The 24,123-nt window shown below is 33.7% G+C and overlaps 1 protein-coding gene across 1 annotated transcript; it reads left to right on the top strand.

Moving 5' to 3' along the window:
* The first annotated feature begins 1,534 nt into the window (after positions 1 to 1,534).
* Positions 1,535 to 23,738, top strand: LOC112009976 (uncharacterized). Its single transcript, XM_065771238.1, has 13 exons — positions 1,535 to 1,744; positions 1,904 to 2,028; positions 4,855 to 4,998; positions 7,308 to 7,438; positions 8,849 to 9,076; positions 9,462 to 9,640; positions 12,546 to 12,646; positions 19,450 to 19,605; positions 20,455 to 20,510; positions 20,604 to 20,661; positions 22,343 to 22,463; positions 22,544 to 22,654; positions 22,820 to 23,738. Exons 1-13 carry the CDS (start codon positions 1,735 to 1,737, stop codon positions 22,936 to 22,938), a joined length of 1,539 nt encoding a protein of 512 aa, XP_065627310.1. The 5' UTR covers positions 1,535 to 1,734; the 3' UTR covers positions 22,939 to 23,738.
* Positions 23,739 to 24,123: the final 385 nt, after the last annotated feature.

Below are 24,123 nucleotides of genomic sequence, written 5' to 3'. Positions count from 1 at the left end.
ATTATCCTCAATTTCAAAATTAAAATTCATTCTATTAAATTTTTAATTGAAGTGTATTTAAGAATATTAAGTATGATTTTTTTTCTTTTTTCAACGGGTTTTGGAGAGATTTGCTGCTGCAATTGTTTTGGTGCTTGATTAATTTTGCATTTTTATTCTAAATTTATTGGTTATTTTTTTATTATCCATGGTTAAACTTTTGTAAATAGATTCTTATAAAAATTTAGAATATTTTGTTACTAATATAAACATAAGAGGGAGGGGGGGGGGGGGGTGTTAATTTTTTCAAAGCTCAAGAGAGGGGAGTGTTTTTTCCCATTTAGCTTTGGGGTTGGGTGTCATTCCCTCAAACCTTAAGGGAGGGGAGTGTAATTACCCCTATATATATATATATATATATTTTTTTTTTTTTGGTTTAAGGTTAATCATATGATTTCTTTGTTGGTTTAGGATAATTATTATTCTTTATGATTTCCCATTAGAACTTGCTGTTTTAGCCTTTTATAGGCTAAAATGTAAAATACACCCTCTAAGTTTTTTCATAACTTTGTTTTTGTTCATTTCAATCCTCTAAATTTTAGATTTATTCAATTAAGGTATTTATGAAAACTTTTGTTAAAATTTTTTGAAAAAAAAAATCTGGAAAATACTTTTCAATCATTGATTAAATTTTTTTAATTTAAAAAATTTGAAGAAAAATTAAAAATTTTGGAAGATTAACCACAACATATAACAAAAGCTAATAAAAAAACCTTAATTGAATAAACTTAAAAGTTAGAGGACTGAAATGAATAAAAGCAAAGTTAAAGGCCTGGAATGAATTTTAGTAAAACATAGAGGGTGGGTTTTTCATTTTAAGCTTGTTTATATTAATTGCTTTGAAAAAAAAAATTTGAAATAGTTTTTATATTACTTACTATACAGAAATTGCAAATATAAAAAATAAATCATTTAAAGTGAGTTAATTTGAAACCGTGTAATTTTTTTTTTTTTTTTTGTTGATAAAATTAAAACTCTGTAATTAGTAAAATAAAAACAAAAAACCCCAATCCAAATAGAGTTAACTTGAAGCTACTAATAAGAAGTACATGTATACATGAGTAGAGTTGGAAAAATTTTTCAACCCAACTTGACAATATTGGTTTAAAAAATCTCAATCCAGTCCACCACTTATGTAGAAACAACCCAATCTAGCTCGCATAAGTCGGTGGATTATACATACATATTTTATGTCTTGTAAAAATTAGGTTTTTATCAATTATTTAAACATTTTTTAAATAATATATTACATTTTTTTATGATATGCTTAAATTATATTCTAAATTTTCAGATTGATTAAAATTAATTTTCAAAATACCAAAAAATTTTAATTAAATTAAAATATTAAAATAAAAGTAATAAAATAAAGTTACATACATGCTAGGTTGGTTTAAGGCAAATGAGTTAGAAAAAATAATCAACCCACACTTAACCTGATCCAAGGGGTTAGGTTGGGTTGGGCCAATTTCGTAAGGGTGGTGGATTTGATGATACCCCTAATAACTAATAAGAAGAGTTGGGAACGAGAGAGTACCTTCAATTAATCCATTTGTTTAGTTTTGGTTCCACCGCCTCAGCAACACACGCAAGTTTTGACCGTTTTTCTCTTCACACACCTCCACCGCTCTTTACCATTCTTACCCTAAAACAACAACACAAAACAATACAGTACAGACACCCGGTTTCTCTGAAGCCATGCCACAAGGTACTCTTCCTTCTTCTTCAATTTCCTTTTACTTTTAGTTGGGCTTACATATATAATTTCAATTATTCTGCTTCTTTTGTTTATTTTCTGGGTTGTTTTAGATTCTGGGTTTCGTTTTTTTTTTAGTTTATGATGGTGATTGTAATACATATATGGCAGATCTTCCTGGGTTTTATTATGATAAGGAGAAGAACCGTTACTTCCCTATTAAAGGCCCAATACCCGGCTCTTCTCGTTCTTCGTCTTTAGCTACTGCACAAGAACCAACTCCAAAGTCCACAAGGGTATGGATTCTAATTTTTTACATGTACATACTAAAAATTTAATTTTGTGAGGGTGCTATGTCTAAAAATTTGATTTTGTAAAGATGGCGTGTCTAAACATTTGATTTGTTACGTCTATATACTAAAAATTTGATTTTTAAAAAAATGTATGTTAAATTTATTGTGAGACCCACCATTCATGTGGGATGAGGGAGCATTGCTTGTGGTGTATTGAATAATTTTCGGTGATGGTATATAGGGTCTTTGTCTTATAAAAGTTCTATGTGTGCTTATGTTTGATGGGCTATGCTTAGACTGTCTTGTATCTCAAATGATGTGTTTGATTTCCCAAGTTTTTGTTCAGTGTGCTTTAGCTAAAATCTTTCACTTGTTTGATTGGTTTGATGCTTGTGGTGTCATCACATTGATGGTGCAAGTTTCATTTTGGTGGTTTAGAAACATTTTGATTAGTGGGAATGGTTGGCATACTTTGAGGCATGTTCTTTATTTGGGAGGTGAATACTTGACGTATAGACACATTAAAGTAGAGTAGTTTAGTCCCTTACAAACAATGAGACTTATTAAATTGTTCAGTATAAAATTAGGGCATATCTTTTTTTTTTTTTTTGGGTAACGATGGAAATTCAAACTTGGATGAACATGGTGATGCCATCTGGAATAATACTAATGATTTATGGAAAGAGTTTAGGCTGAGTTTTTGGAATCTAAGGGAGTAACCTCATAATTCAAGGCTGAAGAAACTTTGACTTACTGGGGCCGACTTAGTGTGAGGTTGAATTGATTGCTTACGTATGATATTGACATAAAATCTTTTTACTGGAATAAATTGCAAACTTATTGAAGTTTCCAGAAACATAAACTGGATAAAAACTTTATAGTTTGATGATACTGATTTTGAACTGAGAGTGTATGGTAATGAGAGGTTCCTACTGGCCTTGTGTGACAAGTTCAGAAGTAGGAGGACAACTTTATTATAAATAACTGAAAGCATCTAGTTGGACGATGATGGTATCTGAGGAGAGATTGCAGATGATCAAAACTGACAAGATACGATGCATAAAAGAAGGAATACTGTATTATGTGTGCACCTATAAATTTAAGGAAAAAAACTGTGTTACTGACTGATAGTTTTTTAATGATTGTGAGGAGTTTATGGAGGAGGAACGAGAATGTCTAAAACAAGTGATTACTACCTTGATTCATGTTGTCAATCCTCTCCCATTTATCTAGGATTTGCTACACTTATGAGGATGGCCACTGCCCGGGTAGTTCTGTAGCATGTTATTCTTGTCGTTGCAATATATTAAATAGATCGGAAATAATTATTGCACAGAATGCTGGGTATGCCACAACAGAGCAGGATCAGGTATATCATCTGCCTTATATATGTCCTCAAATTTTGGATTATTCTTCCCTCCCTTTGTTTCTGATTGATCACCATTGGCTGATGGGACTCAGATATGGATAAGCAAGTGCTGGCTCGACGTTGTTAGGAATTTAAACTATTCCTAGATCTGTGAGAGACAAAAAATGGAGAGAAAAATGTGCAAAGGAAAAAGATATACGTGGTTCGGCAATGTGCCAACATCCATGGAGTTGCAGTGATTTCACTATATCAAGGAGAAAAATATAGAGGTGGCAATATAGTTTCTCAATACCTCTAACCTTATTTGAAGCAACATTATATATATATATATATATATCCCAAAAAGTGGATCCAAAAACACGGGCCAAAATTGACTGCTCTATGGACTAAGCCTCAGAAAATTTTTCATTTAAAACCGTAATGCTTCCAAGTCGGTTCAGGTTGGCTCATAAACCGGATCAAACACAAAAACCAAGTTCCACATAGCCTAATAGGCGTAAACAGAGGAAGAGAATCAAAAAATTATAAAGCCAGTAACAGTACTATTAAAACATGAGATAATCAAACTACATGTATAGTTACATCATAATTTTTTCTGAAAGACATTTAATCCAGACTAGTTCAGTTACCTGGAGATCTAGGTGCACATGTGACAGAAATTCATATTAAGAAATCTAACTCGATTATTAATTTTCGCCATCTCCCTTGTCATGTTATGTTGGATGTGTTTGTTGTCAATTTGAGGGTTAGATTATAACTTGAAAACAAAAACACTTGACATTTTTGTTCTTGGGAATCAATTTGTTCGGAGAAATGCAGCTTAATCCAGATTTATATCATGCACATGTATGGGCCTTTGAACCATAGCACCCCCCACAACCCCCCCACAAAAAAAAGATTTGAAAAAGAGATTGTACTTTTTCATGATAAGTATTCAAGTTCCTCATCTTTGTTACAGAGTATGTTTTTCTTGTACCTGTCAGGGTGCAGCCTAGTGCTTGGAGGCTTGGGATGAGCTGTAGATCCAAACGTCCTGGGTTCAATCCTGACTAGTTGTTTACTTGGATTACCTGATACATGGTTCTAGTGGGTGGGATTGTGTATCTATGGTTTACTTCCTAGGGGTGGGTCCAAAGGGCCCTGCCTTGGTGAGGTTCCACATCATCACAAAAAAACAAATAGAGTATGTTCTTCTTTATTGTAGGGTCAGTTTTATTGAGAAGATTATATTTTTATATAGTACTTTCTGTTTATAAATAGTACTGCTTGGTTTAAAAATGTTTATTCATGATAAATGTTTTATATTTATACACAAGAAATGAAATTTGCATCTGAAGCTGTCCAAATTTGCAGCAGCCACTGGTTGCCATTGTTTTTTCTCTCTCTTTTGCTCTTGATTGTAGTTCTTTCTTGAATTTTGGAAAAAAATTCTTGACTTGCTCTGACTCATTTTATCTCAGGCATTGAATTTATGTAGGAGAACTGGATTAAGAGCTTCTAAGCTGCTTCAGGTTAGGGAGTTATATGGTAACGTTATTCCATTCAGTAAAGGAAAGTGTAACTTCAAGGAGGAAATCCAAAGGATACAAGTATCACAACCTGTGGTATGTTGATTGAAGATAGGCTTTTAATTTGTGAAGTTATTGCTTTTCCAGCTTTAATTGTCATCTATCAACTCAGGATGTTAAAGTTAAAATCCTTTTCTGAATTTTTTTTCTTTGGGTAATAAGTGGTACTTTTCTATTTTTCACCATAGGCAATGTATCAACTGTATGGTAATAGTTAAATGTGAAAGTTGTTGGAATCTTGAGTAACATATGCACATCTAAGTATAGGCCATTGCCAAATGCCAATTACATGCACGTTTACATAAATTGATTAGATAATCCAATATGATTGTATCATTTGATAAAGATTAATGAGTTTACTTTACTGACATTTAGATCAGTGATTTTTTTCCTTCTTTCTTATTTTCTTTAAGCTTTTTTATTTATTTTTATAAGTATATTTTCCTTAAGCTTTTAAAGATTTTACATTAAAAATATGTATTTTGGAACAGGCTTAATCACCACTTACCCTAGTAGGGAGGTGGTATCTCTTCCCATGGCCCTGGGGGAACAGGGGGAGTTCTTAGGCTCAACCCCTGGGAAGTGAGGGATTTGCAAAGGGAAGGCTACCTCATTGTGTAGCCTGCTGTCACATTCTTTTTTTTATTTTTATTTCACTATAGGAAACTATTGAAGCACAAATAGGCTTTTGTGAAGATTTGTAAAGCTACTTTTGTGGATTTGTAGCATATGTAAACTATGCAGTGTATTTGCTTTGGCCCTGGTTTTGAACTCTAGTTTTGAGTAAAAGAAGTTCTGCTTTGTTTAATATTGTGCTTGCTGGGCCTGGGCTTAAGTTTACAGCTTCTGTGGAATCATCTTTGTACTAGATAGCAACAGTGTTATTTTTGTCTTGTCAAAACAGATTAGATATGATGTCTCATGAACTGAATTTGACTTTGCCCTTATGGGCCCATATTTGAGTTACAAGTCATGTATGTTGTGGTGATTAAACTCTTCCATGGGTTCAGTGAAGTTAAAATCTTCACATTATCGCCAACTAATACATAACAAATTGTGTTAGAAGTTGCAAGTTAACCAAACAGGAATGTGCAGCATCACAAACCATAAAGAGTTGGGAGAGTTTAGCTGACAAAAAACAAACATTACTTCCATTTTTTCTTTTTCCTTTGCATCCTCTGAGATTACACATGAAGAATTTGGATCTCTGAATGTGTTTTACTGTTGTTGGCTCTAAAAATTATCCATAAGATTTCATTTTGTTGTTAAGCATTGGGATTGGGAACTGTATTTTATGGTTAATTAATACATCCTAACACACATACATATTATTTGTATGATAATCCAATAGAGCCCACTGCACAAAATTACTTCCATTGAGACAAATTGAGGTAATTGAGAGCATATGAGAAGACAATTTGTATGTTGTCCTTTGATTATGCAGCAACACAACCAAAAACAAACAAAATAAACAGTACTGATAGACATTGACTGAAGAAATGGCTCTAGCGACTGATCTAAGTTGCATGATTATAGGTACAGGTACGGGGGTATGACATTTTTTGACAAAATAGGGGTATGACATGTCTGGGGTACAACAATTAATGAATTAATTAATATGTTTTTAGGCATATTTTAAATATTTTTAGACATAATGCGTTTATTTTAGGTTTTAAAATTAAGTAACAACAATAAATTTCTTGAAAACATATCTAAAATTAATTTAAAGGCAGTAATAAATAGCAAAGAAGTGCAATGACACCTATAAAATGTTGTCTAAAGTCCAAACCAAGAGTTCAAATAAACTAAACACCTAAGTTGCACAGGTACCCACACAGGTACAGGTACTCGGCCATTTTAACTGTGTCCATGCAACATATGAACTGATTAAGCCATAGTAGGTCAAATCATTACCCTAGAGTGACATTCTGGCAGTTTTAGGTGGAATCCAATCAGTTTGTGGTGTTCTGATGGTCTCAGAGGTGTTACCTGGTGCAGTAGCAGTCACAGTAGAGGCTTGACTGCTGTGACACAATTGGTGGTGGCAATGGCGACTGGTTTCGTCGTTGCTGTCATATCAAGGGCTAAGTTTCAGGTTTCAAAGTGTGTTTGTGGTTACCGGAGTAAAGTAGCTTGGTTGGTGTGATTGCCAACAATGGATAATGCCAGAGGTGACGGAATGCTAGGTTTCACTGCACAACACTATTTTTAGGTGATGTATTAATGATGTCTTCATGAGTCATGACTCATAGTATTATCATTGTTCTAAGGTTGCAGCAGCATGTTTCAGTAAATTGTTTCACACTTTTATTTAATTTTTTAATATATTTTTTTTTACTTTACAGGTTTGGAAGTATGGTGGAACAGATAAGATTGTGAATGGTGCTTTGGAACAGATACACATTGATGTACAGACACTCGAGGGTCAATCTGAAATGGATGTTTTATTAGCAGGCGGTGTACATGGCTCCTTGAGGTATAATGGAATTGTAGTGTGGTACACTTGTGCCTGTGTGCTCATTCTATAATGCAAGATCTTTGGAACATTCCGTAAGAGTCAAGGTTTTGCAGTAAGCTATGGTCAATATAATAATAATTTCTGGCCTCTGGGTTCTAAGATTCTAGAAATGGCATATTTATTTGAAAAAAAAAAAAAAATTGAAAAAATCATCCACCATTTTATGTTGGCGGCATTAGAAAATGAAACATTCTTTTTAAATAACTGAATGCAATGACTTGAGTAGGGCATATAAACTGTTTTTCAGGTAACTACTTGTACCATGAGGAAGGAAAAAAATTGGAAGTGATTTTAGTTTGGGGGATTTTAGTAGATTTGTGAATAGCATATGAACAGTGATTTTTAATTGCCCTAAAAATAGTGGAGGGAAATGTTGTTTCCAATTTTAAGAAATTTTATATGCTAAATGCAGCTTATAATCTTTTATATCATGTAATGTCCTAGCTATTAGCTATGTAAGCATTTTGTTTAGTGTTATCATGTGATAGATACTGAGTTCTGATTTGGGACCTAAAGCAGACACAGCTAGATCATTTTAGATGGGTCTGTGATGTGGTGTTTAAATAATATACGGTAAGGAGTCGAAGGGACTTTGTTTTTCTTGCCCCTTCCCCCATCCAAGGTTAGGTTCAAAAATGATATCTATATTATTAGATAGTTTTTATGGAAGGTTTTACTGTATTATCAAGTGTTTCTTTTATGTTGACTTACACTAAGGAAAGTTTTCCTAATTTCATTGATGTTTGTCGAACCATGATAAAACATTGCAAAAAACAAAAGAAGTCATAATACACAGAATGATATTTTCATGGTGCTGATATTACCAATGACATGCTCTCCAGACATCCTAATGTCTCTTTTTCAAGGTTCTCTGTCTGTGGAGGGAATGGAGCTTTGACATATCTTTTGTACTTCTCTGCCTTTTTATGGTTCTACGTGACATTTTCCACCAATGGCCTTGTTATCCAGTAGTTTCTTTGTTATGCTTCATTGTGGGATTGTGTGCTTGGCTTTTTTACCCCACTATATTTCTGATACCTTGACTGTGGTACTCCAGGCTTCTGACATGTCTCTGTTTTTATGTTTGTCATCTGCCCTTCCCTTTTACACTGGAAATTTGCATTTTCCTGCGTTCTAAGTTACAGTATGTGCTTCTGCAAAACAAGCATTCCAGTTTTGATTTAAGTGTAGCTCACTTTTAGAAAAGGAAACATAATAATTCTCGAGTGTTACAATGATATAATTACCGCTTTTCTATATAGCGCTGCAAACTTGTTTTGGCATTTTTTAATTATAAACCTTTATATAATGTTTATACAAAAAGAGTCTATTACAAGTTATTGCATATGAAGTTTGGTCCTCTCGCAGTTTTGTTGAAGTTGGAAAAGTACAACAATTTGATTACGGGGTAAAATGCATGCCAGATCGAGTGTGGCCGAAAGTTAAAGAAGACCAAGCAGAGTGTGGTAGAACTCCTGGGCATATCTGGAGACCTGCAGGATCTTTATTACAAATGCCATCAAACATATCTTGTATAAAAATGTTTGGAAAGCACTCTCCCTCAATGGATGATGGTTCAAATGTCCAGGATGCAATGTATCCTTTCATAATTTCAAATTTTGATACTCTTTTTTCATGTTGCTTCTTATATTGCTATCTTAGTTGAGCTTGTAGGAAGAAATAAGTGGTTCTCTTTTTATAATCCTTTATGAAATGGTTTAAAGGCATCTTTTGGAGCAATGGACAGTTATGTAGTCCATATGGAATTCATGCAACCAGATCTTTTGTGGAGCCTGCTATTGGATTTTCAACTATGTATGTTCTTGATTCACAGCTTGTATAGTTTATGTGGTGCAGTTCGCTTTTGGCATACCTTTCATACTCATGATCCCTATTATATTCTTGGTGAAACAATCTTCATTATATTTCTGAAATGGGAAATCAGTTTTTGCATTTGCAATGCCTTGACGTTGGAAAACAGTATAAGTACTTTGGGATCAGAGACATCTGGTGGATCTCTCTATATTGTTAAGCTCACTAAACCGTTAGATCTCAATTCAAGTATTTCAAGCATAAGTCAAAGAATACATGAGGTTGCTACTTTCAATCGCACCATCTGGACTGCTGATTACCATTTTAATAGGAGTCAAGCTGTGATTGGCAAGTCTCTCTCTCTCTCTCTCTCTCTCTCTCTCTCTCTCTCTCTCAATGAGAGATTAATTCTAAATTTAGCTTTGCATTCTCTTCTGCTTGGACCTAAGTTCATATGCCCCAAGCTATGGTGGTTTTTCAGATTCTTGTGTTTTTCTTTTGCATAAATATAGTAGCCTTGTACCTAAATAGTGCACTGTAGTGTCCATTTCATTAAACATTTTTGGTATAGTAAAAAACTAAAAATAAAAAATAGTTGTATAAATTAATTCTTTTTATTCGCTATAAATTAAAGGCACAATATTACAATATTATTATTGAAATTTTCTTGCATGCCAGCTCATTAGGTAATATTTCATGGACATGGAATCATAGATCTTATCCTCTCACATCAGCACATATAGCTTGGAACAAGACTCCTCATTTATATAATATTCTCAATTTATATGATGCTCTCAATAGATTCTATAACCAATTAGAAAAACATGAAATATTCAATATGAACATAAAAAGTTTAAATAATATAGGTATAAGAGTCAACTTACATTTTTATATCTTGAGTTCTATTCCCCTAATATTTTGTTACCATTCAAATCTAGGTATATGGAGTAAAATAAGAGAAAATCTGAAAATAAAAAGTTGGGTTTCAATACTGTCTTTATGGCCAAAATTGGGAATTAACCTTGTTTGCCAAACAATATAATTAGTAAGCACGATTACAAAACTATATTTTTTACTAACATCTCGAGTTTAAAAGACTCAATTTAGGGCTTATAAATCGAGTCTCAAGGACTCGATTTCAGTGTTTTGATCACATCTGATTTGGCGTATTTTCCACATGGCGTCCACTTGGAAATCGAGTCTCTAAGACTTGATTTATAAGCCAAAAAAGATCCCGATGGATTTTGTGAGAGAGACGAGAGGAAGGAGGAGGTGTGGAGTCTATGGGTGGTGTCGCTGCTGAGTGGCGTCGGTTTGTGGGTGGCACCGGTGGGTTTTGGGAGAGATGGAATGGTGGGTGAGAAAAGGAATGGTTGGTGGTGATTTCTTAAATTTTTTTTTTTGGGTATTTCTGGGAATGGCTTGGACTTAAATTTTTTTGGGCTTATAAATCGAGTCTTAGAGACTCGATTTCCAGGTGGACGCTAGGTGGGAAAAAATGCCACATCAAACATGATCAGACCATGAAAATTGAGTCTTTGAGACTCGATTTATAGCCCAAAATCAAGTCTTTCATACTCTAGATGTTAGTAAAATATATACTTTTAAAACTGTGTCTACTAATTATATAGTTAGGAAAATGGGCTTAATTCCCAATTTTGGCCCTGTCATTATGATTGAGTCATTTATTCAAAATGTTTAATTTGTAATTACATCTCAAATTTCTTGGGGAGCATGATCAAAAAAAAATATATATATATATATTTTAAAAACCAATAATGTAAAGGACAAGTAAACCAATTTGTTGTTAGAGTAAAGCAACAAACACATTTTTAGATATTAAAAATTAGTTCATTAGCAGCGAATCATGAAGATCACCAATTTATAATTTTAAAAAAAGGAATCACAAAGATCAACCTACTCAAACCATACAATGAGTCAAAGATAGAAAATATTAAAAAGAGAGAAAAACCATAGTGGAAAGAAAAATGCAACAGCGTAACAATAATATGAATATTTAGTCCAAAAACATTGTTCATGAAACCAAATGCTAAATTTGAGATAATATCCAATCCAATTATAATTTATTTTCTAAATTATTATTCTCTAGGTATAACATGAATTTTTAAATAAGGAAATGAAGATTAAATGAATGAAGAAAATTAGATTTTTTTTTTTTAATTAAATGAAGGTTGCAACCATCAAAACAACTCCTTAAATAATAACCATGAATCATCATCATATCTCCCCCTCAAGCATTATTTAAGAAAATGAAGATCTGCAAGACCTACTGTGTTGAAATTTTTTACTGTTGTATTTCATATTGTATCCAACGACATCCATTTTTTATATCTCTGAATATTTCAGAGTCAAGGATCTGCCAATGCCAAATTTACACATCCTGAAATTTAGCTTCTTCTAGTCAGTGTTTTATTTCCAGCAATGACCACCTGGGCATGAGCAACCATGTTCTAAAGTTTTAAGAATTATACAAACAGATGGTTATGGAAAAGCATGTTGAAAGAATGTAATTTCTTGAGAGCACACTAAATATGCAATCCTAGATATGAGAATGTAAGATAACTTTGATTTATCATCAATGCAAGGCTAAGATATTGAATTTCATTTCACATAGTACCCTTATATTAGAAAGAAATATACCTGTTGTTTATCAAAAAAAAAAAAATATACCTGTTTTTCGTTACCTTATGTTGAAATTTTAGTTCAATGGTACTTGCAAAGACTTTCTCTGCTAATTTGTAGATTTGTTATGAAGAGGGGAATTTTGAGAGCAGGGTTATAAATCTTGGCATCTTGGAATGCTTAAACATGAAATTTGGGGAATAAAATGGCAAGAAAAAAATATGTAAGAATAGAAGTCTTTTAATTGTAGGACTCTAGAATTGTGCAAATTTAGTGGAACAAACTACAAATTTGAATAAAATCTTGTGGTTGTAGAACTACAAATTTGAGAAAAGTTAGATATGCCACTTGGTGTAATGTGAGACACTCTAGGGCTTTTCAAAATTGAACATTTTTTCAGCTTCTGATTTTATATGTTAGATTATATTATTAGGTCAAACTCTTGACATCTAATTATAAATATTTTGTTTTATTTCCTTCTATGAAGTAGCAATTGATTCAACTTTTTAAGTAATAATTCATTTTCATGTCATGTAATACAGATTGGTATCTTTTAATTTTTGGGGAGGCGGGTGTTGTTACAGGAATTAATAGGGGTTGGTTGTTACAGGTACTAATTTGGGAGCTGCTCTGGTGGATTTGGAAACTGGAATGGCATCATGGGTGTGTCGTAGTAGAAGTGATGTTTTTGCACAACAAATTGTTCATTCGGTAATGTATTAATTATTTGAGGTTCATTGGATATGCGTTTGATTTCTTTGAGCACATCATACACATATGTTGATGCCGGACAGTATTGAAAATGAAGATAAAAATGGAAATTGAATGAAATATAAAGGATAGACCTAAGAATCAACACTTAGGTTTGCTTGTAATCAGTTTCAAGCAGGAAAACTTAGGAATCAGCACCCAAGTGGCTAGGATTCATCATCCAGCAATTGGAAAATTATCAACACAAAACTTCATTCATCAAGGTCTGCCTTGCGTGTTTATTAAAGCCTTTTTAAATAAGCCTTCAGTGAGTACATCAATAAGGAAAATAGTTCAAAAAACAAGACATAATCCTGCAAAATCTTGAATTAAAATAAAATTTATCAATGAAATATCAAAATTTGAAATTTAAATTAGTGCTAATCTTGTTGCATCTTGGTGTCAGCACCATATGTTCAATAATCTAAAATTGAGATTTTTCTCTCTAACTTAGTGGTGATTCCAAGTAGCCTTTGGTGGCGAAGCCTGGGCTTTCAAATAGCTCCATGTGGTGAAGCCTAGGGTTGTTCTGTTTCTTCTTTCATTTTCCTTACTTTTACAATCATATGTTGCATCACAACTGACTTCACATAAAGTAATTTTTTTTTAATAGTGCAACATTCTAGGCAAAGTATTGCTCTCCTACAATTTAACAAATATTAATGTATGTATCTATTTATGAGTGAGTGAGTTGACATATTTGCTTACTGGCAAGATATATGTTGAAGGAACAAATTCTGGGTTCTTAGATAATATAACCTAGAAGTAATGTTTTAAAAACTGACCCGATTGTTAAACCAAAGAAGAGAGGTCAAGGTTCAAATCTCATAGAAGTGCTAATCACATTTGTGCTATACCCCAAAAGACTAGTCACAACTGGAGCTCATCGTAATCTCTTTTATAGCCTAGATATGTGTGTAAGTATTTATGTTTGTGTGAGAGTGAGTTCTCGTGTTTGCTTAGTGGAAAATTAAATGTCTAAGGAATAAGTTCTAGGTTCTTAGACAATGTAACCTAGAAGCAATGTTTCAAAACCAACTTGATTTTAAAACCAAAGGGTCCGCCCGGGGGGCGGGGGGAGGGCGAAGAGGATCAATGTTCAATTGTGATAAGTTGGTTAGTGTTAATCTTATTTACTCTATAGTTCAAAACATCAGTCATGACTAGAACTCTTAATCGGTTATATAGCCTAGATCGACTTAGTATACTCATGATGTAGTATTCAGTACACATTTGCACAACACACACATTCAGGATATCATAATCTAGAAAGCATGGGTGCGGCTCTAAGCCGCTGCACCCGCACCGGACTCACCTCGGCGCGGCGTCAAACGCGCCAATTCGCCTTTTTCTTTTTCTTTTTTCAATACAGCCCGATTCGCGACAAAACCGGCTGATTTGGGTTGAAACGGGAGCTGATATGGTCCGATTCCTGCCGAAACGGCCGCCAAAACAGACCGATTCAGCCCGATTCTGTCCACCGAAACAGGCTGAAATGGGCCATTGGCCGCCATTCTTCTGCTTCATGTGGCTTTGTGAGAGGAAAAAAGAAAAAGAAAAAGAAGGAAGAAGAAGATAAGTAGACGCAAAGAAATGGTTAGAACTTAGAAGAGGTGAGGAAGAATATAAATTAAGTAGGTGAGAAAGTCAATTGTTTCACGTGGGTGGGCTTGGGAATTGGAAAAGGAGCAAAGGAACCTTCTTGGAAGGTGGTTTTTTGTTTACAATTACCAAAAATATTGATTTTATTAAAAACAAATCATAAATAATTGTTCTTTAATAATAAACTCTACCCCTTTATTTGAATTTTTTTATATAAAAATATTAAATTCACTATATAAAAATATATTTAATAATTTATTAAAAACGTATCCCGCCGCCTACACACCCTACTTTTTCAAAAATTTCCGAGTCCTTGCCGAGTTCCACACCCGCATCCACACCCGCACCCGAATCCGGATCCACACCTGTGCTACATAGATCATAATCTTCCCTATTCAAAGCCTTGACTTTCTTTTAAGGGCCCATATAGTGCTTCAATTCAAAAGTCATATGGCAATATCTGATTGACTTTGATACCATTTGTTATAATGCAAGTGCTAGTCGCATTTGTGTCATACCTCTTAAGAACTATACACATTTGGGGCTCCTCATAATTGCTTATATAGCCTGAATCACTTGTATGATCCAAATTGATCTCATCCTAGTATGCACCATTAGAGACTCGATTTCCAGGTGGACGCTAGGTGGGAAAAAATGCCACATCAAACATGATCAGACCATGAAAATTGAGTCTTTGAGACTCGATTTATAGCCCAAAATCAAGTCTTTCATACTCTAGATGTTAGTAAAATATATACTTTTAAAACCGTGTCTACTAATTATATAGTTAGGAAAATGGGCTTAATTCCCAATTTTGGCCCTGTCATTATGATTGAGTCATTTATTCAAAATGTTTAATTTGTAATTACATCTCAAATTTCTTGGGGAGCATGATCAAAAAAAAATATATATATATATATTTTAAAAACCAATAATGTAAAGGACAAGTAAACCAATTTGTTGTTAGAGTAAAGCAACAAACACATTTTTAGATATTAAAAATTAGTTCATTAGCAGCGAATCATGAAGATCACCAATTTATAATTTTAAAAAAAGGAATCACAAAGATCAACCTACTCAAACCATACAATGAGTCAAAGATAGAAAATATTAAAAAGAGAGAAAAACCATAGTGGAAAGAAAAATGCAACAGCGTAACAATAATATGAATATTTAGTCCAAAAACATTGTTCATGAAACCAAATGCTAAATTTGAGATAATATCCAATCCAATTATAATTTATTTTCTAAATTATTATTCTCTAGGTATAACATGAATTTTTAAATAAGGAAATGAAGATTAAATGAATGAAGAAAATTAGATTTTTTTTAAAAATTAAATGAAGGTTGCAACCATCAAAACAACTCCTTAAATAATAACCATGAATCATCATCATATCTCCCCCTCAAGCATTATTTAAGAAAATGAAGATCTGCAAGACCTACTGTGTTGAAATTTTTTACTGTTGTATTTCATATTGTATCCAACGACATCCATTTTTTATATCTCTGAATATTTCAGAGTCAAGGATCTGCCAATGCCAAATTTACACATCCTGAAATTTAGCTTCTTCTAGTCAGTGTTTTATTTCCAGCAATGACCACCTGGGCATGAGCAACCATGTTCTAAAGTTTTAAGAATTATACAAACAGATGGTTATGGAAAAGCATGTTGAAAGAATGTAATTTCTTGAGAGCACACTAAATATGCAATCCTAGATATGAGAATGTAAGATAACTTTGATTTATCATCAATGCAAGGCTAAGATATTGAATTTCATTTCACATAGTACCCTTATATTAGAAAGAAATATACCTGTTGTTTATCAAAAAAAAAAAAAATATACCTGTTTTTCGTTACCTTATGTTGAAATTTTAGTTCAATGGTACTTGCAAAGACTTTCTCTGCTAATTTGTAGATTTGTTATGAAGAGGGGAATTTTGAGAGCAGGGTTATAAATCTTGGCATCTTGGAATGCTTAAACATGAAATTTGGGGAATAAAATGGCAAGAAAAAAATATGTAAGAATAGAAGTCTTTTAATTGTAGGACTCTAGAATTGTGCAAATTTAGTGGAACAAACTACAAATTTGAATAAAATCTTGTGGTTGTAGAACTACAAATTTGAGAAAAGTTAGATATGCCACTTGGTGTAATGTGAGACACTCTAGGGCTTTTCAAAATTGAACATTTTTTCAGCTTCTGATTTTATATGTTAGATTATATTATTAGGTCAAACTCTTGACATCTAATTATAAATATTTTGTTTTATTTCCTTCTATGAAGTAGCAATTGATTCAACTTTTTAAGTAATAATTCATTTTCATGTCATGTAATACAGATTGGTATCTTTTAATTTTTGGGGAGGCAGGTGTTGTTACAGGAATTAATAGGGGTTGGTTGTTACAGGTACTAATTTGGGAGCTGCTCTGGTGGATTTGGAAACTGGAATGGCATCATGGGTGTGTCGTAGTAGAAGTGATGTTTTTGCACAACAAATTGTTCATTCGGTAATGTATTAATTATTTGAGGTTCATTGGATATGCGTTTGATTTCTTTGAGCACATCATACACATATGTTGATGCCGGACAGTATTGAAAATGAAGATAAAAATGGAAATTGAATGAAATATAAAGGATAGACCTAAGAATCAACACTTAGGTTTGCTTATAATCAGTTTCAAGCAGGAAAACTTAGGAATCAGCACCCAAGTGGCTAGGATTCATCATCCAGCAATTGGAAAATTATCAACACAAAACTTCATTCATCAAGGTCTGCCTTGCGTGTTTATTAAAGCCTTTTTAAATAAGCCTTCAGTGAGTACATCAATAAGGAAAATAGTTCAAAAAACAAGACATAATCCTGCAAAATCTTGAATTAAAATAAAATTTATCAATGAAATATCAAAATTTGAAATTTAAATTAGTGCTAATCTTGTTGCATCTTGGTGTCAGCACCATATGTTCAATAATCTAAAATTGAGATTTTTCTCTCTAACTTAGTGGTGATTCCAAGTAGCCTTTGGTGGCGAAGCCTGGGCTTTCAAATAGCTCCATGTGGTGAAGCCTAGGGTTGTTCTGTTTCTTCTTTCATTTTCCTTACTTTTACAATCATATGTTGCATCACAACTGACTTCACATAAAGTAATTTTTTTTTAATAGTGCAACATTCTAGGCAAAGTATTGCTCTCCTACAATTTAACAAATATTAATGTATGTATCTATTTATGAGTGAGTGAGTTGACATATTTGCTTACTGGCAAGATATATGTTGAAGGAACAAATTCTGGGTTCTTAGATAATATAACCTAGAAGTAATGTTTTAAAAACTGACCCGATTGTTAAACCAAAGAAGAGAGGTCAAGGTTCAAATCTCATAGAAGTGCTAATCACATTTGTGCTATACCCCAAAAGACTAGTCACAACTGGAGCTCATCGTAATCTCTTTTATAGCCTAGATATGTGTGTAAGTATTTATGTTTGTGTGAGAGTGAGTTCTCGTGTTTGCTTAGTGGAAAATTAAATGTCTAAGGAATAAGTTCTAGGTTCTTAGACAATGTAACCTAGAAGCAATGTTTCAAAACCAACTTGATTTTAAAACCAAAGGGTCCGCCCGGGGGGCGGGGGGAGGGCGAAGAGGATCAATGTTCAATTGTGATAAGTTGGTTAGTGTTAATCTTATTTACTCTATAGTTCAAAACATCAGTCATGACTAGAACTCTTAATCGGTTATATAGCCTAGATCGACTTAGTATACTCATGATGTAGTATTCAGTACACATTTGCACAACACACACATTCAGGATATCATAATCTAGAAAGCATGGGTGCGGCTCTAAGCCGCTGCACCCGCACCGGACTCACCTCGGCGCGGCGTCAAACGCGCCAATTCGCCTTTTTCTTTTTCTTTTTTCAATACAGCCCGATTCGCGACAAAACCGGCTGATTTGGGTTGAAACGGGAGCTGATATGGTCCGATTCCTGCCGAAACGGCCGCCAAAACAGACCGATTCAGCCCGATTCTGTCCACCGAAACAGGCTGAAATGGGCCATTGGCCGCCATTCTTCTGCTTCATGTGGCTTTGTGAGAGGAAAAAAGAAAAAGAAAAAGAAGGAAGAAGAAGATAAGTAGACGCAAAGAAATGGTTAGAACTTAGAAGAGGTGAGGAAGAATATAAATTAAGTAGGTGAGAAAGTCAATTGTTTCACGTGGGTGGGCTTGGGAATTGGAAAAGGAGCAAAGGAACCTTCTTGGAAGGTGGTTTTTTGTTTACAATTACCAAAAATATTGATTTTATTAAAAACAAATCATAAATAATTGTTCTTTAATAATAAACTCTACCCCTTTATTTGAATTTTTTTATATAAAAATATTAAATTCACTATATAAAAATATATTTAATAATTTATTAAAAACGTATCCCGCCGCCTACACACCCTACTTTTTCAAAAATTTCCGAGTCCTTGCCGAGTTCCACACCCGCATCCACACCCGCACCCGAATCCGGATCCACACCTGTGCTACATAGATCATAATCTTCCCTATTCAAAGCCTTGACTTTCTTTTAAGGGCCCATATAGTGCTTCAATTCAAAAGTCATATGGCAATATCTGATTGACTTTGATACCATTTGTTATAATGCAAGTGCTAGTCGCATTTGTGTCATACCTCTTAAGAACTATACACATTTGGGGCTCCTCATAATTGCTTATATAGCCTGAATCACTTGTATGATCCAAATTGATCTCATCCTAGTATGCACCTGATATGGGACTCAACACATGCCTACACAACACTCATAATGCAATCTATATAATCCACACAATCTTGGATTTTTTTTTTTTGATAAGTAATCCACACAATCTTGGATATCACATAAAAGGTTCAATGGAATTCAACTGTGACATTAATATGTTGTAATATATATAAGTGAATATTAATATTTCCTTTTGGTTATAAATATCATATTTTATGAGATATATAAGTGAATATTAATATTTCCTTTTGGTTATAGATAGGTTATAGATATTAGATTTTATGATAAAATATAATATTTTGAGTGACAATGAGGTATAAATTTTCTTTTCATTTTTTTGAAAAAATTAATTTTCTTTTTATGGGGATATTCTTTAATTTGATCTATTTTGTTTGTTTGTTGTAGGGAAATGCTATTTTATGCGGACTAAGGAATGGGGCAATTGTGACAGTGGATGTTCGTGACAAACGGGAAAGCAGTTCTGCTAGATTTATTAGACATAGAATGCCTTGCTCACCCTTGGATAAAACTGTTGGAGACTTTAGTAGACAATGGTTTGAGGTATGAGTTTCTTCTAGGAACTACTTTCATTTTTACATGCGTACTTTTATGTTAGCATTTTGAGAGCTGGAAACTCTATTACCAGTGATTTACTCTTTTTCACCCTAAACTATGCGATTAGTTCATGTCTCCACTTTTAAATTTTTGTTTCTGTCACATATAACCTTAAGTTTTACATGTTTATTACGTTATCACAGAAAAGTAAAAGAAAAGTGAGCACATGGCTTGTGCCTTGTGATAATTTGATAAGCACATGTCTTGTGGTAATGTTATAAATACATGAATTTTAAAGTTAATTATAATGGAAATTGAACAAATTTTAATGGTAGGGGGACATTACAATTAACTCTATAGTTTAGGAGTTGATTGCATAAATTTGAAGTTTAGGCAGGCCATTGCAACTGATATCATAGTTTAAGATGGCGAAGTGCTATTTTGGTGTGTGTATTTTTTATAGTTCAATGTTATTGATTTTAATAAGACCTCTACTCTGTAACTAGACCATTTTTTCAGTCTTAAAGCACGCTGAAATATGTGATGTTATCACAACTTTTCATACTCTGACTTGAGACAACAAGTTCTCCTTCTCTATATTTGTAGTTTAATTTTTGTTATTCAGTTTGATGAGGAGCTAACTGGAAAAAACTTTGGGAAATGCATTGACTTTGTATTATGTGATTGTTAGGTTTATGCATACTCATGTCTTTTTCATTCTTTATTTTTCATCTGTTCTGAATTTTTTTTTCCCTGAAAATTCTATACTCATATGAACTGTTACCCTGAGTGCCTTGTTTGAGCTCCTTTTTACATAAAAATTTGGATAATATATTTCGATCTCTTGTTGTGCAGCTTTCTGGAAACATATATCCTTCATGTACTGTTAAAATGCCTTCATCTATTTCTTGGTTAGTGTGCTAATGCTCTAATCGAATTTTGTTTCTTCAGTTTTAACATTTTTTACTGTGTTTATAATTCTCTCTCTGTTTTTGGAACTCTAGTTTGGTATCACTTCAATTCGATGACAACTACTTCTTGGCAAGCTCCATGGATGGATCGGTTAGTGTTCACTTCCATGTTAACTCTTTTTGGGATACTTATTTACTTAACATTTTCCTGCATGGAATGTAAAAATAGATTTTGAATTGGTCTTATCTTATTAGAGTACCGGTATTCAAGCACGTGATGCATGTACATCATGATGTCAATTAAAGTGCGGATATATGAAATGGATACTACTAATCTCTGAGTGTAACTCAACTCAACTAAGCTTTGATCCCAGCTCATTGTGATTATCACCATAAATCCTTTTTCAATTCGTTGGTTTGGCCACATGTATCTTTTTGCTATTCTGTGTTATGTAAGGTCAATGCTACTAATTTCCCTGTTTTAAAAGAATATCCGCAATAGATTTGAGAAAGAACCTAAAGAAATGGGGGAAAGGGACGGGCCCCGAGGGGGGGTGATATTGAAGGTTGGTATTAAACAGAGAGCTGTTCTTTTTTTCCAAAATTCTAGAGACAACCATCCCCTCCCTCCCCTTGGGAGGACTTATTCAAATGCTGTAATGGACAGAGGGACTCGTTTTCAGTAATGGAAGGATGAATATGTTCTCCAGATCTCTGTTCTGGTTCCTGTGCCATTTTCACACTATACCCTGTTTTCAGTAATATTATTTACAAGTGACATTGGTTATTCTGTGAAATGATTATACACTGCTAGATGCCACTGCTGTTTTCTAAACTAATCCATTTGCCTATTGCCTTTTCCTTTTCCTCATAAAATATATAATAAGCATAGAAATTGCGTCATTTTTTAAACCCTTTTTGAAGTGGATCTATTCATAATAGAGTAACTAAATTTTATGTTGGCTGTCAACCTATTGCTACCCTCCTTTCTGAAGTAAGTTGGATTATCTCTATTAGTCTCATGTCTTTTGATGAAGCACATTGTTAAAATGCAAAAGTATTATGGAAAATAAATAGAAGATTAAAAAGAAATAATGGAACAAATTAAGTTATTAACGTGGTTTGACTCCAAGCATCAACATCCACAACACAAAATCCCAAAAAGTCTCTTGTTTCTCATTCACTTGGATCAATAACTAGCACAGTGGACCTCATATAAATAATGGCATTTACTAATTGGAAAATAGGTCAATCCCAATCAACCCCTTGATTTTGTCTTCATGGTGCGGTAAGTAAATCTTACTTTCTAACACACATTGTTGTTCCAGCTGCTAGCTTAAAATAATGTTGGTCTTCTAGTCCTTGAAATGATTTATACACTCAGTTTAAACCTTGTGTTATGGTTGGCCCAACCAAAAATAGAGAGAGAGAGAGAGAGAGAGAGAGAGCAGTTTATTACTTAGCTAATTACTTTAGCTAAGTCAGCAACGTCATTTAAGTGAAGGTGCAGCAGCAGCAGTGCAGCTTGTCCAGTACTTGTATGATTGTGTTACTTGAGATTGTAATCCTAATATGTGACAAGAAGAAACCACATCTTAGTTAATATTGTAGCTGATAAGTAGTTAGGATGGCTGCAGCTACTGACCAGGCAGTTAGTACAGGTGTTAGTATTTACTTTGCTGTTAGGGCTGATGACAAAAGTAAGTCTCTTGAAGAGTCGAAAGCCTTTCATAGTTCTCTAATAAACTTCAAACAGCCCAAACACTTCGCTTTTCTCTGATTTTCTTGCATCAGAGAGAGATTTTCATGCCTGTTCTTTTATTCTTTTCCAGGTAAAACTATATGATCATCGGCTAATCCAGAGAGGTGCTGTACAATCTTATGAAGGGCATGTTAATTCCCATACACATATAAAGCTTGGAGTTGATCCATCTGAGAAATTTGTTATGTCAGGTAAATATATTTTGAGTGCTTGCATTTAGCTTTGTGAGTCTCAGAAAATTCAAGCTTTTCTGACATTGTTTTTATATTAGGTGGAGTGGACTGCAACTTACGGCTCTGGAGTATCAAGTCTGGTGAATTGCTTTTTGAGGATAAATTTTCTGATTCAGTCCTCTCAACTGTGTGCTGGCATAGAGCTGAAAGTATCAGGATTCTTCCATCTCTCGTTCTATTATTATTATTTATTATTTTTTACAGTTTATATGGATATGTTATATGGTTAATAATGCTTGACATATATTTTATATATATCCAATTTATAGACTAACATTATTCAACTCAACTAACAGTATTCAACTCCTGTGTAGGACCGATGAGGGTAGGGGATGAAAGGAAAAGCTATAAAGACTATTTATATCAGCAGAGTTATGGTTTCGGGACATGGCTTGGATCTCATGAAGGACTGTTTTACATGCACTGGCCTTGAACTTATTGTGAAATGATAATATCAGTATTAAGCGCTGGTGGTGAAACTATGTTTCTGAAAACTGCTTCCCCTCAAACATGCAAAGCGCTATATTTCCTGTGATATGGATGACACAGCGATGACAATGCCAACATAGGGCCTTTGTGTTCTAAATCACTAGCCCTTGCCATATATTGGTGCTAAGAGACAGCTGTGAAGGTAACCATCAGCAAAAGAGTAATTATCTTGCCCTAGTCAACTGAGTTGTTCTTGTAAGGGCTGCATGATGTTATCAAATTGAAATGGTTGTAAATGGCTGAAATATCTTTCCAATATCCTCTGTCATGCTCTTTGACTTCCACATTCAGTATAAAGTAGTTCTTTGCTAGTGAGCCCGGAAACTATTGTTATTAGCATTCAAAACTTCCAATTCTAAACTCTAAGCAATATGGCAAAATCCTTTCATTTCATCCTTCAGAAAGATGGATGGGTATTTCTGTTATCTATAGTGGAAAGGGGGACTGTGTTGCTTCCAGTGTATTATCTCAAACTTTCTTGACCGAATTCAGGGCGGTTAGCAAGCCTAGTTGTCTGAAAAGCATAGTCTAATTGGGTTCTAGCATATGATAAGTGAATATTTCTATCATATGATTTGCACCTTGATACTGTTCTTTTTGGTTAAGACATCTTGATACTGCTTGGTGAACAAAATGTGACACCTTTTCCCCTGTTGAATATGAGTTTGAATACAATCCATTTTGTATGGGTGACATTGGTAATTGTCTATTCAGCCAAAAAGAAAAAGGTGATTGTTTGTGTTACATTGCTTGTCTATATGTAAATGCCCTTTATTAGACTTTGGCACCTAGCAAGTGAAAACATGATGAGTAATCTGATTTGCTTAATTGCATGTGATGAAGACTTATTACTGTATGAGTAATGAGTGGAATGAAGCTAGATTTTAAGCTGACGGAGTATGATTTAAAGGTTGATAGTATATCTGTTAAGGCTGTGAAAAATATCATGAAGTTAATCCTAGTGGTGACAGGGAAGGATGAATACTGCGATTTCCAAACATATTGGACTTTGCAACTTATATATATATATGTGTGTGTTATTTTGAGTTAAACCCGATTCTGAATTAGGAAACAGTGAGCACTAAAAAATAAAAATAAAAAGAAGAAAAATGGGCTGAAAGTTTGCATG

This window comes from Quercus suber, unplaced genomic scaffold, assembly GCF_002906115.3.
Source record: "Quercus suber isolate HL8 unplaced genomic scaffold, Cork oak 2.0 scaffold_41, whole genome shotgun sequence".
Lineage (NCBI taxonomy): Eukaryota > Viridiplantae > Streptophyta > Magnoliopsida > Fagales > Fagaceae > Quercus > Quercus suber.
Note: the sequence above shows the minus strand (reverse complement) of the source record. Positions and strands in the feature narration are given on the sequence as shown.

Coding starts and splice junctions, on each gene's coding strand:
- LOC112009976 (XM_065771238.1), top strand. Junction 9,077..9,461: donor TCAAATGTCCAGGATGCAAT/GTATCCTTTCAT, acceptor GTTGGAAAACAG/TATAAGTACTTTGGGATCAG. Junction 20,662..22,342: donor CAAGCTCCATGGATGGATCG/GTTAGTGTTCAC, acceptor ATTCTTTTCCAG/GTAAAACTATATGATCATCG.